Source organism: Eucalyptus grandis, chromosome 6 (genome assembly GCF_016545825.1).
Source record: "Eucalyptus grandis isolate ANBG69807.140 chromosome 6, ASM1654582v1, whole genome shotgun sequence".
Classification (NCBI taxonomy): domain Eukaryota; kingdom Viridiplantae; phylum Streptophyta; class Magnoliopsida; order Myrtales; family Myrtaceae; genus Eucalyptus; species Eucalyptus grandis.
In genome coordinates, this window is record NC_052617.1 from 56402484 (window position 1) to 56421190 (window position 18707).

General features: G+C 39.0%; 2 protein-coding genes across 6 annotated transcripts; both read right to left on the reverse strand.

Moving 5' to 3' along the window:
- Positions 1–9222: 9222 nt before the first annotated feature.
- LOC104450973 lies at positions 9223–11420 on the reverse strand. 5 transcript variants are annotated; one of them, XR_005551921.1, is made up of 4 exons: positions 11120–11420; positions 10328–11034; positions 9820–10058; positions 9223–9675 (listed from the first exon to the last, which is right to left on the reverse strand). XR_005551921.1 is itself a non-coding variant. In XM_018876525.2 (2 exons), the coding sequence occupies exons 1-2, from the start codon at positions 11240–11242 to the stop codon at positions 10801–10803; spliced, it is 357 nt and encodes a 118-aa protein (XP_018732070.2). In that variant the 5' UTR covers positions 11243–11420; the 3' UTR covers positions 10378–10800. The 5 variants fall into 5 exon arrangements, 1 of the variants encoding a protein (XP_018732070.2); XR_005551923.1 differs by lacking the exon at positions 9223–9675 and having other exon boundaries at positions 9687–10019; positions 10630–11034; XR_005551922.1 differs by lacking the exon at positions 9223–9675 and having other exon boundaries at positions 9687–10058; positions 10630–11034.
- A 4270-nt stretch (positions 11421–15690) lies between these two features.
- Positions 15691–17815, reverse strand: LOC120294572 (probable LRR receptor-like serine/threonine-protein kinase At3g47570). The gene is made up of 2 exons (XM_039314728.1): positions 16189–17815; positions 15691–16085 (listed from the first exon to the last, which is right to left on the reverse strand). The coding sequence occupies exons 1-2, from the start codon at positions 17813–17815 to the stop codon at positions 15691–15693; spliced, it is 2022 nt and encodes a 673-aa protein (XP_039170662.1).
- Positions 17816–18707: the final 892 nt, after the last annotated feature.

Here is an 18707-nt window from a genome sequence, read left to right on the forward strand (position 1 = left end):
GGCCATAAATGGTTAAAATGTGAAAGACTAGAGAATTCGATCAGAAATCGACCGCTCGACCATAAGAATTGACAAGGGTAAATACTACACTATTATAAGTCAATTAGCAAACAGATATAAATCGATTCGACGGAAGTGTGTAGTCAATTGACGGATGATTTTGCATGATTACGTTTGCGTCGAACGCAATAAACCGATTTTCTATTGATATTATATTCAGTGTACGTAATTGAACCCTCGCGATTACATGACAACCGAGGGTCGTTTGCGATTCGAAGATGTACAAACATGGATTGAAAATTATCAGCCACAGGTCAACCGCGCGAGAACCCCTAAAAGCCACCCAATAGATTAAGTTGTACTAAAGTCCTGTTCGATTGATTTTTAACCATGAAATTTAATTCAACTTCGAGTATCAAACTTTTGAGGATTTTGAGATTGAATTATTGGACGTCATCTCATTGTCCGTCGAATTATTGGCAAGTTTGAAATTTGTGGAAAAGGGATTATTGGACGAAAATTGGGACCAGAAAGGGAAAATTTGGACCTAGTGGCAAAATGGTGATTTGTTGGCCAAGATTTTGATTTTAAAGGAAAATGGAAATAAGTTGGACCTAGTGGCAAAATGGTGATTTGTTGGCCAAGATTTTTATTTTAAAGGAAAATGGAAATAAGTTGATATTGTGGGGGACATGATGCTTGTCATAGAGGGTTTTTAGGAATAGGTGGTGAAGAAATGGTGGGATTTTGAGAAAAGAAAATTGGGAAAATCATTTTCTTTTCTTTTCTTTTCTTTTCTTTTCTTTTTCTCTCTTTCTCTCTCCCCCTCTCTTTTTCCCTCTTCCCTCACGCCACTCCCCACCCCCTCAGCCGAACCTCCCCTTCTTCTTTTTTTGGATGAAGTATAGCCCAAGTGCCAAAACTTAACACGAAGGGACACTTAAGTGCCAAAAGTTAGGAAAGTGACGCTTAAGTGCCACTTTTTTTTAAAAGTGACACTTAAGTACCATCTCCAGCGAACTCCACCGGAAATCCTACGTGGCAATTTTTTATTATTTTTGTTCGTCTACGTGGCTTGCCAAAATGCTGACTCAACAAAAAAAAAAAAAAAAGGCAAAAACGACGTCGTTTTTTAGCGGATTCAAATGTTAATATAAAAATTAATTAAATTAAATTATAAAAATAAATAATTATTATTTTATTTTATTTTATTTTATTTTATTTAAAAAGGTGGGGAGAGGAGGCGGCAGCTGAGGGCCGAGCCCTCACCGCCGCCGCCTCCCCGTCATCACCGAGAAGGGGCGGCGAGATCCGGGCGAGGGCTCGCGGGCCCGCCGCCGGTCAACCGAGGGCCAGCGACCCCAACCGACCCTCCCCTCCGTCGCCGCCCCTTCTTGGCAACGGCGAGGAGGCGGCGAGGGCCCGCGAGCCCTCGCCGGATCTCGGGCAAAGGCTCGCGGGCCCTCGCCGTCAATTGGCCGGGGTTGGCGACCGCGGCCAACCTTCCCCCCTCCTTCACCACCCCTTCCCGGCGACAGCGGGAGGTGGCGGCAGCGAGGGCTCAGCCCTCAGCCGCTCCCTCCCCACCCTTTTCTTTTTTAAAATATTTGTATTTTTATTTTAAAATGTTTTAAATAAATTTAGTTTTAAATTAAATTTTATTAATTTTATTAATTTTTTATCACGTTAGAAACAAAACGACATCGTTTTTGCATGTTCTAGTCACATTAGTGTGCAAAACAACGTCGTTTTGCACTTACCTTGCCGGAAAATCGCAACATTAGCATTTTGGCCGGATTGGCACTTAAGTGAACCATTTTGCTTCGATTTTGGCACTTAAGTGTCACTTTCCTAACTTTTGGCACTTAAGTGTACCATTTTGCTTCGATTTTGGCACTTAAGTGTCACTTTCCTAACTTTTGGCACTTAAGTGTCCCTCCGTGCCAAGTTTTGGCACTCCAGGTGTCCGACACTCTCTTTTCCTTACTTAGTTTCTTCGTGGCCTTTACTACCCCATCATTTCTTCGTGGCCTTTACTTCCCCATCATCTTCACGCCCATTGCCCCGCCCTCCCCACCATCATTTTCATCCCACCACCTGCATCACCATCTCCATTGCCGAGTCCCCAAGCCGCCGCTACCGCTTGAGCTACCCCTCCGTCAAGCCACCCGTGTCACCGCCGCCATCCCCAAGCCACCATCACCGCCACCTTGCTGCCGTTGGGCCATCCATTCAGCCGCTGCATGTCAACTCAAGCCACCATTGTCGTCCTCGTTGCCTCAAGCCACCCCTCACCACCAAGCACCCTATCTCCAAGGAGGCCGTGGACTTCAAGTGCCAAGCTGCCGCCTTCGCCATGCTGTTTGTGCCGCTGTCAGTGCTGTGAGACTCGAATTCTCGATGCCGTCACGCTACCGTCGCCACAAGCTTGCCGTTGCCGGAAATCCATGAGTTAACCTCCTAACCGTGGATTAGGGCGTTAATTACATTTAGGAGGTAAATTAGTTTAATATTAATGGCGGTTAGTATTAGTTAATTTTATTTTAGCCTTAATTGCGATTAAGGATGGTTTATATTAAATATGGTTTATATTAAATTTAAGTGCAATTAGTTTAAGTAATTACGATTAGATTAATTAATCGTGATTTATTTAATTAATCATTATTTATTTAATTAATCATAATTAATTTAGGTAATGTCAATTAATTTTTAATTACCAACCAAAAAAATTAATTTTTAATTAATTATAGTTGGGCTAATTAATAGAGTTTATTTTAATTAATCGTAATTAGCCTAATTAATCATAATTAGTGTAATTAATGATGGATTAGCCATTAAGTAGAATTTTATGCCCGTTTTTTTTCTGGATGAGTTTGTGCATAATTCCGACTATTTGCACGTGTAATGCTATGTTATTGATTGTCCAATTATAGATTTTATTTATTATAAAAAAGGGTTTATGGGCAATAAAATAGAGAATTTTGAGGTGCCGGGTTTGGACGCCAAATTTTATATAATATATAAAATAATGGGGTTTTGAATTAGAAGTGTGCAAAGTTTGACGGGTTGATTTCAAATACGTGACCACGTACGAATATTTTACTAGGACTTTTAAAGGTGAAAAATTTGCCAAAGTTAATTATTTGAAAACGAACTTTTTTGTTCCAGGCTAATTAATGGCAATTAAAATTGGTTTGATTGTTGGTGTGCTTGAGTGGTCATTTAAGTGAACTCGTCACCCAACAGGAGTTTGGGGACGATGCCTCATTTTTATCGAATGTCCGGTGGGGGTCCGGATGCCGAGTTGCAGTTGAAGCCGAACCGATGCTCCTTTATGGAATGCCGTCTAAGTGGGGGTTCTAAATGATGCCGTGCCCGATGGGTCGGGACAATGCCCGATCATGCTGGAAGACCGCCAACTCTTGTGTTGGCCGTGGCCTAAGAGGTCATAATAATTGGAACACATGTTTTGGCAATACGTATAGAATTTTTAGAATGTGTTTTGATTATTATTTATGCATGTTGCACTATTGTTGCCATGTGAGATGTGCTAATATGCAAGGGTGTACCAAGGCGAGGTAACTTTGTATGTGGTGCCTGTTTAGGCTGCCTCTGAGACGAATTTGCGTCCTAATCGAGGTTTAGGCTATTAACTCACTGAGATTTATATCTCACCCTGTTATTGTTAAATATTTTTAGGTCTGTAGTATGAAAAACCGTCACGTGCAGTTTGGGGTCTCGATGTACCAAGACACGGGCGTGCCTAGCATTACTTTTGGTTGGCCTCGTCGTTAGTGAAGTTTAAGCTAACCCTTACCCTCTCTGACCCTTTTTGCCTATTGGTCATTAGGAAGTTGTCTTTTGAGGTAGACTTATCAATATCAAACTTCCTGGGGTTAATAAGTGGATGAATAAATGTGCCGCTTTTGGAAATCATGTATTGTGTTTTACTATCTATGTTTTGTTGATTGACTAAGTGTTTATATTAAGTACTTCCGCATGCGTTAATCAAAAGATAAAAATAATGGGTCGGCAACGCATCCTAAGACGTCGCAATTTAATCGACTGCCGAGGAATGTTCATGCACTTGGGGTTCGAGGCGTGACATATTCCGTTAACAGTATTCTTGTTAAACACCCAATTACAAAAAGTCTATCACTTCCAATATAAGTTTGGAAAAGTATGACAATACTTGTCCCTATTTTGGTAGGTTTTTTTTTTTTTTACAAAGTACACCCCAAGTGCCAAAACTTGGCACAGAAAGACACTTAAATGCTAAAAGTTTGGAAAGTAACACTTAAGTGCCAAAATCATAGCAAAATTGATCACTTAAGTGCCAATCTGACCAAAATGCCGACGTGGCAATTTTCCGACGAAAGAAGTACAAAATGACGCCATTTTGGTGCTGATGTAGTAAAAAAAATTAATATAAAAATTAATTAAATTACATTTAAAACAAAATTTATTTAAAAAAATTTAAAAATAAAATTTAAAAGGGGGGAGGGGGGGGGCGGTGGATTGAGGGTTGCGGAGGCAGGGAGGCGACGGCGGCGACGGCCCTTCCGGTAGCGGCGGGGAGGCAAAGGCGACGAGGGCTCAGCCCTCAACCGCTTGCCCCCCACCCCCCCCTTTTAAAAAAACTATTTTTTTAATATTTTTATTTTATTTTTAAATGTTTTAAATAAATTTAATTTTAAATTTAATTTAATTAATTTTTATATTAATTTTTTACCACGTCAGCACCAAAACGGCGTCGTTTTTATATTGTCTAGTCACGTCGCGTGCAAAACTACGCCGTTTGCACTTGTTTCGTTGGAAAATTGCCACGTCGGCATTTTAGCGATTGGCACTTAAGTGATCCATTTTGCTCCGATTTTAGCACTTAAATGTCACTTTCCAAACTTTTGGCACTTAAGGGCGCGTTTAGTAACGTTTATGTTCAAAAATTGTTCCAGGAACGAAATAGAAAAACTATTTCTACTCCAGGGGAACAATTTTTTAACAGAAGAAGGTGTTTGGTAAACTTGTTCTGGGAATAAAAAATGAACAGAAACACGTTTGGTAAATTTGTATTCTTTTTTGTTTCTTTTAATTTTTTAATATTTTATGTTTTTCTTTCCTTTTTCTTTTTTCTTTTTCTTTTTTTCTTCTTTTGGCCGGTCACCGGCCTCGGCCATGGCTGGCGACCGGCCGACAAGGGCCGGCGGCCTCGCCCAGCCACGGCGAGGCTCGCCGGTCCTCGGCGAGGCCGAGCCTCACCGTGGTTGGGCGAGGCTCGGCCTCGCCTTGGCTGGGCGAGCTCGAGCTCGCCGGGAGGCTCGGCCTCGCCGGGCCACCGCCAAGCCGGCGAGCCTCGTCGGTGGCTAGGCGAGCTCGGGCTCGCCGGATCTGGGCGAGCCCGAGCTCACCTAGCCAAGGCGAGGCCGAGCCTCACCAGGGGCCGGCGACGCTCCGGTGAGGTCGTCGGCCCTCGACGGCCGGTCGCCGACCATGGCCGAGGCCAACGACCGGCCAAAGAAAAAAGAAAAAGAAAAGAAGAAAAAAAAAAGAGAAGAAAAAGAGAGGAGAGAGAAAATTTGTTCTTAAAAATTATTCCATAAACAATAAACATGTTTTTCTTGTTTCTCGTTTCTGTTCCAAATGTGTTCCTGGGAACAAAAAAATAGATTTGGAACAATAACGTAAACAAACGCGTCTCTGTTCTTTTTTTGTTCCTTGGAACAAAAAAACAGAAATTTTGTTTATAAACAGAAATAAAGAACATTAACAAACAGGGCCTAAGTGTCCCTCCATGTCAAGTTTTGGTACTCCAAGTGTCTGTACCTCATTTTTTTTTCTTGATACAAAATAATCATTTAATTTTAAATTACGAATTTAATAGCTTGTGGGCTACTTTGGGACGTATACCATTTTAAAAGGATAAACGAAAATGTGGCACGGACTAAGGTCTCCTTTCTAACTTTCCAAGTCTTTAAAGTCAATGTGAAAGAAGGAGAAATTAGAAAAGTTGGATGCTAAATTCAAACGAAAGAGACTTCTAGTTTTCGGGATGGATGTAACTTGTCAGCATGGACTGGAAAGATTTGGACGTAGGCTTCACGAATGATTCGCGTGTCATTTAACTCATGAGGAGCAACAGTGTGTGGTCCGGATAATTTATTTTTCTTGGGCAATTGACATTAGTTTATGAGGTATTATTACTCTATCTCTCACTTGAACCAGATAAAATATTGTACTTAATATACAAGGAGAGAGATGCAAGCTACTCATCATAGTAGATCATAGAATTTAAGTACGTTGAAATTTGCATCGAGTTCCCGAAAAAAAATCAGCCCCTGTAGCCCCTCAGGCTTTTCTACAATGCCATGGGCAAAAACCACTGCAAAATTACTAAGCTCATTACGAGAGGTTGAACGACTAAAAATGATTGTTACATGTTTATCGATAATCATTATTACCATATCAACGGTCTCGTTTGATTCAGCTCGATAACTTTTTTGTGAATTAGCCGACGGCATGGGAAAAATGCCTATAGATGTTACTTGCACAAGACAATTAGATGTAGATCTATTGTTCTATAGTTTTAATAAATGTTCATCCTAATGAAAATCTATGTATAGAAACCAACATCAAGTATAAATATTTTTAGTTTTTAAGGTTCGTAAATTTTTTTCCTTTTGTTGCCGTGTAAGAAAAAGAAAACAACAATGGGAAAAGTAGATGATTGAAAACAATATTTGAAAGAAAATAAGAAAAGCAAGCTTTCATTAAATCTCTCATAATGTAAATTTTTTTGTTGTCATTCTTTCTTAGCCTAAAATATAAACATGATTTCCAATATCTCAATTCTTGTTCAATTTTTTTCCACAAACCAAATATATATTAGAAAAATGGGAAAAAAAAGGGTCTTCACGTTTTTTTTGGTGGAATCACAACTGAAAAAGTTTTCAAATTAACTCAAACCTTTGTCCACGTCAAATTAAAAAGAAAGAAAATAGGGACTAAATGTTAAGTTTCTACGAGAAAACAGCAAATTAATAGCAGTCAATAAGAATATAATTCGTATAGTTGTCCTACCATAACATTTTTAGACGTGATAATATAAGTTTCACACACATCATTTAAGCAAGACTTTTTTGAGTGTATGATTATAATAATTATATGGGAAGACCATTAATTTCAATGTAGTTGCTGAGTTGCTCCTCCTTTGACCAATCCAAGAAAAAGCTAAAGAAAGAGATTCCAAGAGACGCGCAATTTACAAAGCTAAAGGAAGACCACTAGCCTCGCGCTGTTGATATCCGTGTACTTCACTTAGAAGTCCTCTAAGATGTCTAATCAGAAAAGCATTTGCGCATTAACTAATTAAAGGTACATAGAAAGAGTACACAAAGGATCATCAGCTTCCCCTTCACGTCCACGTTAATGGAATTATGCACTGGATTATGATTATGATGGTATTTCGATTTTCCAATAGAATATTAATCGCTAGTCTCCACTGACCTTATCTATTAACTCCAGGAATACATCATATTAAGCTGTCCACTTCCAAAACCCGTCGTTTCCTAGTCCTCTAGCATAATTTAGCTGCTTTTAAAATACTTTACCCATTGATGAGTTAATTTTACACACACACACATATATATGTATGTAAAGAATCGTTCAGTAGTTATATCTACTAGTGATTAATATGCTGTGTGGAAGTCCAATGAAGAACATATTGCCGGCCTAGGACCTTGTAATATTTACCGGTGATACTTGTAGCCTATTTCGGTTGGTTATTTCTTCTTTTTCTTTTTGTTTTTGAGTCATCGTATTGGTTGATTTCAATCAAAGTGGCGTCATATATTTATCTAGTATAGAAAGAGCAAATAAGTTAAATGCTAAAATCGTTACCCTTCTTCCCCGGAAAAGAAACGAGGAATTTAATAGGTTTGTGATTGGAACTTTTACTCCCAACAATTTCCAAGAGGTGCAGAATTCTTCTTAGCCCCAGACATACCAGAAGCATCAAAACCTCGCTAGCATTTTTCGTCTAATATTCACTACACATGTAATAATCATATATGTTGACAAAACTCTATTTTATGCACATACCATAGAATTGACTGTTTTTCATATTTTGACACAATTAATGCAAAACTCTTACTTATACGTAACTATACATTATAACATATCATAAAATGTTGTGTTATATAATATTTGATGAGCCACTAAAGTTTCACCAATGATAATCTGACCTACAACGCCACATCACAAACATGAAGTTTCACCACATGCCGCAACCACCAATACATAAGAAATTACAAATTTTTTAATAAAAAATTCAACAATTATTATTATTTTATTATTAAACGTAAATAACTGAGTAGCCTCTTATTACTCAACATATATAATTAATGACGACCTTTTATATTGCAAACTTTTCTAGCTAATACACAATAAATAGGAACGCATGCTGCTTTATCTTTTTTCTTTTTTTCTTTTTTTTTGGTAAAGCATGCTGCTTTATCTTTGATATTCAAAGATTTCACATTTTAATTGTTCAACATATTTAGCTCGTGAGAAATGACCTCTTTACATATTACATGAACCAATTTTAAATTTTTTTTATTAGGAACACCAATGCTAAATAAGTAATCAATAATTTTTTTTTTATCTAATCAATGTAGAGAAGTGGAAGGGAGTGCAGCTTTGATAATGTGGCTCAACCACAAGACTCCATTCTACCCAACTTTCTTGTTATTTATTTATACACCGTTGATGAATTGTTGATGCTTTCAATTGTTGGAGTAGATCAGCCCTCATTGATGTTCCTGGCTGTTCGTGGATGCTCCGACGAACATATGAATAAGTGAATTTTTTCAGGATGATATGGACTTATATCTCCAAGGAACTGAAATTTGCATACACAATGCATATGGATATGTGAAAACCTTTAAGAAGTCTATAAAGCCAAGTTTGTCTTTTGACAATTTTTAGTATGAAACCATAAGGCGTCCTCTCAGCTTGAGATTGTAATGAGGCAGCGGATGAAGGCAGTTCTACAACTCCAAAATGATAACTTAAATCAAGGATCGACTGATCAATTTTTTAGGATTCTGCTATTGTCGTGCATATATATGGCTATGTTTGATTCAGGAACGTTGACATGTCCTCTCATTTTCAGCAAACATATTTAACCCAAGTAGTCATTGAACGTAACATAGTTTGGGCTTATGTTCGCCTAGGAAAGTCGCTGCCGATCAAGACACGGCTTTTGATTAAAACATTCATGCAGCGCACTGTAAGTGGCAGCACCACGATGAACAAGTGAGCTAGGAGTTGCTGTAACACCAAGATTACAAAGTTCGTCAAATTACACTTCCTTATGATGCAACCACTCACGCTTGGAATCGGTCTTGACCCATTTGCTTCCATGCCCAATTTCTTCCCTATTCTATTCTTCCTCTACTGATTTTGGCTTGGGTTTGTCCACCAATGTTTATCTATCAAGGATGCTCGAGATGCTTTTTGCCTGTCCAAAATGCTCCTCATGAATAACTTGACTTCGTTTCAGACACTTAGATGCAGATGAGAACAAAACCACACAAGTTAAACATGATTGAAAGTATTTTCTTGTGGACCGTTGACAGTTGCTCGGAGTTACGGTTCTCCATCAGTTGGAAAGGTGGCCTATGGAATAAAAAAGGCGAAATGTTTACAAGTATCAGAACAGTCCTTAAATTGTGGAATCGGGCACACAATTAAATTACCAGAATTGAGTAAAGACTAATTCTACTAAACAATTGTTGGACTGCAGCGGGCACGAAAATTGACCTGTGAAGTATTCTACGCGAGAATCCATAGCAGGAGTTTCTGATTCCAGAGTACCATGTCTTTGTCCCGAAATTAGAGGAACATTGCTCATTCAGGAAGCTTGTAACTGACTTAACTTTGCCTTACTGCAACATTACCGATCTCCAGTTATTTCGCACAACAGAGTGGGAATGGGCATTGGAGAGCCATTCCTAGTCAAGCTACAGAAGCCACGAACTCTCCTGTGAGTTAGGAATCCTCTGAACAAGAATGCGTGAAATATAAATTTCCAATAATAGAGGACACTAATTAGGATTTCACAAGAATGCAATTCCAAACTCTGTCACTTCATTAAAATGAACAGAGTACACAGCAGGAGGCATCCAACAATTATTATCAATGATAAAATGACTTTCGAACTTCAGCTTCTTTTATTTTTGTTAGATATTTACATAATTACTATAGTGAGATTAAGTGAAATCTGAGAACAACTATTTCTACAGGGAAAAAGCTCGATCATGAATATCACCTTAAGATTTCCCGTAGGCCATAGTTGATTGATCTTTTACTTCCAAAGTATCAACACCAACAAAGGAACTTTATAACTAATAGATTGACTTGGAAACATGATAGCAATGCTCAAGACTGTGCATCCCAGGCCTTGTGCTAGTGCAATATCAATAAAGATGAGGAATTGTAATCAACTATGATCTTCTTACAAAAATGATTTTCTCTCTGGTTATGCATTTTTCGTGTATGTCTGCACTCATAAACAACACACTAAACATGTCATAGCCAGAGCAGAGAAAAGTTAACGAATCATAAGACCACCTGTGGTAGTTCATCTTATCCATATAAACCCAATGCAAAGAATTTCTCCCACGTCGATGGCAGCTGATTTGCAACTCTGCTGATGCTCATCCATCTTCCAGACACTTCACTGGAACAAGCGACTCCAATATCATTTACCATGACCAAATACTTTTGAGATAAGCCATACTTTCAGAAAGCCAATGCTAAAGATGTGTTGGTCTCTTTCTTGAAGCAGAATGTGGTCTGTAATTTCCCGCACTCATTGAGGCAAAGATGCTGCCACATGACTATGAACGTCAAATTGTCCTTGAATGTGTCATCGGTGGTGCAAAATCTCATGAACATCTCTAGCAAGAGAATGCCATTAACTGTAGGCATCGCCTTCTCTTGATCAGGCTTTCGATTGCATATTCTGCCACACATCTACATCACAGTGCAGATGAAATTAGGAGTGCAGATCACCAAAGAGGAATTTAATGCGCATTAGAGTTATCATGCAGCTACAAACCTCACAGAAAAATCCTTCGATAGCTTTTAGGTAAATAGACTTTCTTGGTTTGACAGAGGGAGGGAGGAAGAGATTGCCTGGCGGAGCATAAACAATTGTCCCTCTTAGACCCATTGAGCTCATTTGATTAGCTACAACATCAAGGGATGATCTGAGGAGGAACCATGCCAATCTAGAGTCACCAACACACTCGACCGCCTCAGCATCTATGATACTGCCAGGTGGAGCAACCAATTGTCCCCTCTTAGACCCACTGAGCCTATCTGATTAGCTACAATATCAAGGTATAACTTCAGGAGGAACTATACCAATTGAAAGTCACCAACATGTTCGACCATCTCAGCATCTAAGAGGACATTGCTTCACTTTAGATCGCAATGGATGATGGGGATGTGTCATTGGAGATGAAGATAATCCTGTGCAAAAAGCAACACCAGTAGCAATACGTATCCCATGAATGAAATTCAACTTTTTTGGAGTCTCGTTTCAATGAGATGGTGTTGTGTAAGCATATTGTGGCCTTAAAATTCCATGATAATCAGCACCTGAGCAAACGGTCAGTATCTTCGAAAGATTTCAATATCTGATATTCTTGAATGCCTCCCAATCGACTATATTGTGGCACTAAAATGGTGCAAAATCCTTCAACTGTATAGAACTCTAAATTATTACCTGAAAAACATTAGCAAAAACAGGAATTGCCACATCAACTAGAAGGAAAGAATAAAAGGTAAGTGCTGTAACTAATGATACTCCCAAGCAATGCCTATACAAGTCTATTTACGATGGCATATCTGACTTAACTGGATTACATACGTTTTGCATTTCATAATATTTGTTTGTTGTTGGGATAGAGTTTTAAAAACTCAAGGCTAAGGCTTTATTGATGATCAAAATGACAACAACAATGACACCTACGACGACCATGAGGGCAACAACAAAGAATCTCTCAGGCATGTAAACATCGCAACAGACCAAAATGAAGAATTATTATGTGTTTGCCAGATTAGGAAGAGAATGAATTTCATGCGGCAACTTACATGAAGCTATTTTCATACGTGTGATTGCTCACTCATCTAAGTCAATTTGTCTTTCCTCTTTGGGAAAAATAGCTGATCCTATCACTTTCAGACAATGTGTTTCTTCCGCACCACATTTAATAACTCTACATCGAGTAAAGTCAAATTCTCAACTCACACATCTTCCTCTCACTCTGGTCTTGTTTTAAGATCTCAACCTTACAAAATTTTGTAACTTTAGTTATACCGAGTCAGATTATAAATCACTCGAAGCATCATTACAAGAATGTTAAGACAACTGACCCAGCTGCGATGGATAATAGCATCTCGACGAGCACACAGAAAAAGGACAATCCCAGAATACATGAAGCTCGAAAGGCATTCGAATGGACTAACTCATCAGACTTACCAAAACTACTATGTACTCTTTAGTCACTAAAATTCAGCCTTAAGACATGCAAGCAAATAGGTAATTGGCCCAAGATGCAATGATATGGAGCGAAAAACACAATTATACACGGCTTAATTGAAGCAAAAAGCTTACTGTCAAGATAGCTGGCGAGGGAAGTAGATAGATAGACATCTTCAGGTCCTGCCCAAGACATTATACTGTGCAAACCTTTTCGGTATATCAAAAAAATTTCACCGAAAAAATCCACCCAGTTGCCAATCCACAAATGGGATCAGCAGCCACAGATGCCTCCTGTTCGATCCCGCCAAAAACCACACCCACTCTCTGCAACCTAAAGACACCACCGAAGTATCAATCCCCAAACCATCTACAGACCTCAGATTTGGCCCCTCCAAAGCCCTAATCCCAAAATTTTACCTACTCTAAGAATTAAAAAAGAACCCAATTCGCGAGCTTTCAAGTGGATACTTTCTCCTTCCTCTACACCAGATTAGGAAAAAAAAAAAGGATGGTCGAAAACCCAAAGCCTGAGTTACCAAATCAAGAAACGTCAACGGAGACAAAACGGAGAATTCAGCCCAGCAATATTTACGCGCTACAAAAGGGGCAAATCCTCAGTGTCAGATCCAACCGCACCGCAATATTTACGGGCCAGAACTTGAAGCGCGAGAGTGACCGAGAGAAACAGGAGAAGCGAGAGAGGCAAAGACGGTGAATGTGGTGGAAAAAGTGGGGTCAGGACTTGGGAGCGGAGTTCTTCTTCAGAGAAGAGAACTCCGACGGGAGTGACATTGGTGAGGGATGGCAAGAAGGTTAAAAGCTTGTGGCTTGAGGAGTTCGTCCAGAGGAGTTCTCCTCTGGATTGGGGTCTATGGCCCAATGCAATCATAGCCGTTGATTGAGTAAGCCTCGCGTGATCGACCATTATGATGGGTGTAGTCTCACTCGCAAGAACGTGCCATACTTTAGGGTGTCAACTTATGACCAAGTAATTTTCGCTTTTGATCAGTAAACTTCAATACATGTTAGCGGACTTTTAGCTTTCGTTAATGCTATATGAAGTTGGTATTTCTTTGCAATTAATCAAGATTTGAATCATTTCTTGATAAAGTGCTTATGTGACAATCATATGGCATTAGTTTACGGTTCAAGTAAGTCAAAATAAGTTCAAAGTAGGACAAAAAAAAACATGTGATATCCACTTAGATTTCATGAGGCATATTGGCCATGTTTGCATTGAACTCCAGTCAATACACATTAATTGCAAAAGATTAATATTCAATAACTTGGGTCATTAAAATCAGAGTTCAATAACTTCATCGTAATATATATAGCGAAGCTTTGTGACTACAAGTAAAATGCACTTAAATTACACTTACCTAACAAAAGGTAGTTCGAGGTGGTTTAAGGTTTTCATTTGAAATTTAGTTTTTTAAAATTATAAATAAAGTAATCATAGAAAAAAATTTAAATGAGTTTAATATAGCTTTGTTTATGATTTTTTAAAACTATAAATAAAGCTATCCAAGAAGAGAATGAAGGCACGACCTTGTAACTGGTCGGTGCCTAATTTTTGCTGTGCCGTCAAGAGTAACGTTGTTGATGGTCATCAGTATAGATTTCTCTTTCAGTCGTTTCCTGCCCTTTTGAAAGCTACATATGAACTTTCGAGGTAAATTTTGGCCAGGGTCACCATGCCCGGCTGAGCCTTGTTCGGGTATGCGTTCACAATTTGGTCGTCCATTTGGAGGCGGTTGTTACTTGTTTATGGAGTTTTGGTCATTGGAAGCTTGCAAAAGGATTGGTTAAGGAATGAGGGATGTGAGAAGACAAAGAATATGAGTTTTCTCTTCAGAGAGCATCACCATCGATATGACACACCTGGGATTATGTCCATCATCATAATGAAACGGCTATAGTTCGTTCTCATCTTAAGCCGATTAGTCTTCTCCTTGATGAGGACATGATGGTACGTCCCGGTAATTTCTGGTTGGCTAGAATTGATAGCAGACAGAATGCATTTTTTTATCAATCGAACAAGTTCTATTGTGAAAAGAAATGAATGAACGAGAGAAGGAAAAATTTTGGCAAGCAAGAGTAATGAAACTGGCATACTTTAGGATTAGCAGTTCTGGAGATCCATTCCCCATTAGAGAAACACAACCAGCACAGATTGCACGATCAGAATTGGGATAAGACTACTCAAGCTAAACCATTATAGCAACCGTCCAGATCTATTCGGATCTGTTCTCGACTTATTGCATACAAAGAAGCTGAATCAGAAAGCTATATATTCTATTCATTTCCAGACCATCATTTTTACTTCACAAACAGAGCATTTGCTTATTGAAGCTGAATCTGAAAGAGATACTTGGCCTGACAGCAACATCACTCATCTCCAACTATCTCGCACAACTTCGGCTACGCATAGTGATTCCTAGTGGAGCTGTAGAAAGAAACCAAGCACTCCTCTAAGTTAGAAAGCCTGGACAAAAGCTAGATTGCAAGGGGAAAAAAAATTCCAGTTAAAAAGGAGACAATGTTACTGCGTTAAAATAAACAGCGAAGGACAACTATTCATTCATTGGAAAAAGGTTGATCATAAATATCAATTGAAAATAGCCGATGGTAATCAATTTTATTCATCTTAATGAGCTTCATACTGATAAAAGAACTATTTTTTTTTTTTTAGAGTGATTTTTTAAAATATGATAGCAATGCTCAAGACTGTGCATCATGGGCCGGATGCTAGTGCAATAATCTTTGCAGATGAGGAATGATAATCAACTCTTATCTCCTAACAGAAACGACTGCTTCTATCCGGTTAATACATTTTCAAAGTCCAATTCCGACTTTTTTTGTATGGCCTAACTATCCTGCACTTCGATTAAGGTTGAGTTGCGTCCATGCTCTCAAACTCGAGACAAATTTTAACAGGTTTTACTTAAGGTCCCCGTGCCATGGGGCAAATGCTAGCTTATTACATATACAGATGAGGAATGACAATGAATTATTACCTTATATTGAAAATACAGAATTGATTTTTTATTCTGCTACACATTTTACAATGTATATTGGCACTAGCATAAGCAAAACTAAATATTTAAGACAAGGGAGAGGTTAAGAAATTATCATATCACCTATGGTAGTTCATCCTGTTCCTGAAAACCCAATGCAAAAAGCTTTTCCCTAGTCTTTTGCAATTGATTTGCAACACCGCTGATGCTCATCCGTCTTATAGGCACTTCATTGGAACAAGCCACTCCAATATTATATACCATAACCAAACACTCTTGAAATATGTCATTGCTTTCGGGACTATTGGGATCAAAACGACTCTCTCTTTCTAGAAGTAGAATGTGATCTGTAATTTCCAAGGCTCGTTCAGATAAAGCTGCCATGACAAAACTACGGAGAGTCAAATTGTCCCCAAATTTGTCATCGATGGGACTCAATCCCGTGAACATCTCTAGTAAGAGAATACCGTAACTGTAGATATCTCCTTCTCTTGAGACCTCGCATCCCATTGCATATTCTACCACATTTTTAGATCACAATGAAGATAAAAATAGGAGTGCCAATAAATAAAAAAAAGAATATGGAGTTCATATCATTAGAATAGAAAGTAGAGAGATTACCTGGTGGAGCATAACCAATTGTCCCTCTAAGACCCATTGAGCTCATCTGATTGGCTAGAATATTAGGGGATGATCCAAGAAGGAACTTTGCCAATCCAAAGTCGCCCACATGTGCGACCATTTGAGCATCTAAGAGGACATTGCTCGGTTTTAAATCACAATGAACGATGGGGATGTGACACCTGTGATGAAGATAATCTAGTGCAGAAGCAACATCAATAGCAATATTTATCCTCCAAATGAAATTTAACTTTTTTGGAAGCTCATTCCTATGAGATGATGTTGTGTTTGGATGCAGCCACCTTTCTAGGTTTCCATTGTCCATGAATTGATAGACTAAGGCCTTAAAATCATTTCCTTGATAATCAATACTCGAGCAAACTGTCAATATCTTTAAAAGATTTCGATGTCTAATATTCCTTAATGCCTCACACTCGACTATGAAGCCTTTCAGAGCACCGCGGCGCATTAAATGAAGCACTTTCACTGCAACAATAGTCCCATCACCCTCGAGTATCCCCCTATATACAGAACCAAAGCTTCCAACACCAATCAAACTCATTGAAGAAAATCCATCTGTCGCTTTTAGGAGTGTTCCATAAGATACGTTCGAATGCGAATCGTTTGTCAAACTTGAAACTGGTTTATTTACTTTCTTCTTCAACCGAAAAAGACATATAAGAGCAAGAAAAAGAGATGTTCCAAGAACTCCAAAAATAACAGAAATGGACAATATCATTATATTAGTCTTTCTTCTCTTTGAGCCTTTAAAGATGCAGTTGGGGAGGTGAAATTCTGGCAATCCGCCGCAAAGCTCATTATTCCCAATAATGGAAGTACCAGTAGCATTCTTAAAGACTCCTTCGCATGGTAGCATGCCTTGAAATTTATTATAGGACAAATTCAAGACTTTCAAGGAATGAAATATTGTTAAGAATTCTAGAATCTGACCCGACAAATTGTTGCGTGAAAGATCCATCTCTTCAATGCCTCCTAACGATCTGATTGATTGAGGAATGGACCCATGGAAGAAGTTGCCCCCAATAATCAATGCAATCAAAGAAGTGCAATCGCCCAAACTATCGGGGATTTCACCTCCCAACAAATTGTTCGAGATGTCCAATGCAGTCAAAGCTCTCAAGTTGCCAACTTCTATAGGTAGAACCCCAGTCAGATGGTTATGAGACAAGTCCAAAATGATTGCTAATGATGAGAGACCTATAAGCTGTGGAGGTATGGCACCACTGAGATTGTTATTAGCCAGATCAAGAAAAATAAGAGACCGGCAATTTGATAGATGGGAAGGAATTTGCCCTTGAAAGTTGTTCTCGCTGAGATACAGTTCAATCAACTTGGTTAGATTTCCAAAAGAAGGTGGGATATTCCCTTGCAAGTCGTTTCTACGTAAGGCCAATATCACTAGATTTTGTAGATTCCCCAAATTTGAGGGTATACCACTTGAAAGATGGTTGGCACGCATAGCCAATGCTTCCAGGTTGACAAGATTCCCAATTTCTTCTAGAATCTCACCGGATATTTGATTACCTTCTATTACAAGTGTCGTGAGAGTAGTAGATAAATTACCTATGCATTTTGGTAACACCCCACCAAACTTGTTCTCCGACATAATCACTGTCTTTAATTTGGTGCTATTGGTCAACGAGCAAAGGAAGCTTTAATCTCCAGGTTTTCCACTTCCAAGTTGATTAACAAAGATTGAAAGAAACCAAAGCTTGTCTAAGTTTTCAAAAGAAGGTACTGTCCCAGAAAACTTGTTGGAGTGAAGTTGGAGCTTGTTTAGCTTTGTGGAATTCGATATCAATGGGGGAATCGGCCCCTCAAGTTGGTTCATGTGGACGCTCAATTCCTCAAGAATTGGGAATCTGAGGTCTATGCCCGCAAGAAGAGTCCCTCGTATCCGATTTTCTCCAACTTCAAATAAAACTAATGAAGAGAGATTGAGTAATGACAATGGAAGTGTACCTGACAATCTGTTTTCTCCAAAGGAAATGAGTTGCAAATTTGTAAGGTGGCCTAGAACTTGGGGAATGCTCCCGCCCAAATTGTCGATGCCTAAATATACGTCCTCTAATGAAGATAAGTTTCCAATGGAGGAAGGCACACTGCCAGTCAAATTATTATCAACCAAAGCAAACACCCGTAGCTTTGTTAGTGAACCGAGCTCTCCAGGAATCTCTCCGGTTAGTCGGTTCATTTGAAGAGTAAGGGTGACAAGGTTAGAGCAAACCGATATGTTTTTGGGAATTTCGCCGACCAATGAATTGTTGTCTAGTCGTAAGATACGAAGACGGCGTAGCTGCCCGACTTGCGGAGGGATTTCATGATTGAGATTGTTGCCAACGAGCCTCAATTTCCTTAGGAAGCTAAGATTCCCAATATGAGGAGAGATTGATCCAGAGAATTCTTGTAAAAACAAGTCCAAGACCGTGACCCTCTGGTGCCTCCGACCACACGTAACGCCATACCACTGGCAAAACCCAATGCTATTATTCCATGAG

Excerpts from the sequence above, each read along its gene's own strand:
- LOC120294572 (XM_039314728.1), bottom strand. The coding sequence starts at position 17,815 with ATGTCGGAGAACAAGTTTGGTGGGGTGTTACCAAAATGCATAGGTAAT. Across the intron at positions 16,086-16,188 it reads AATTGGTTATGCTCCACCAG|AATATGCAATGGGATGCGAG; the intron begins GTAATCTCTCTA and ends AAAATGTGGTAG.
- LOC104450973 (XM_018876525.2), bottom strand. The coding sequence starts at position 11,242 with ATGAGCTCAATGGGTCTAAGAGGGACAATTGTTTATGCTCCGCCAGGC. Across the intron at positions 11,035-11,119 it reads TCGAAGGATTTTTCTGTGAG|ATGTGTGGCAGAATATGCAA; the intron begins GTTTGTAGCTGC and ends ACTGTGATGTAG.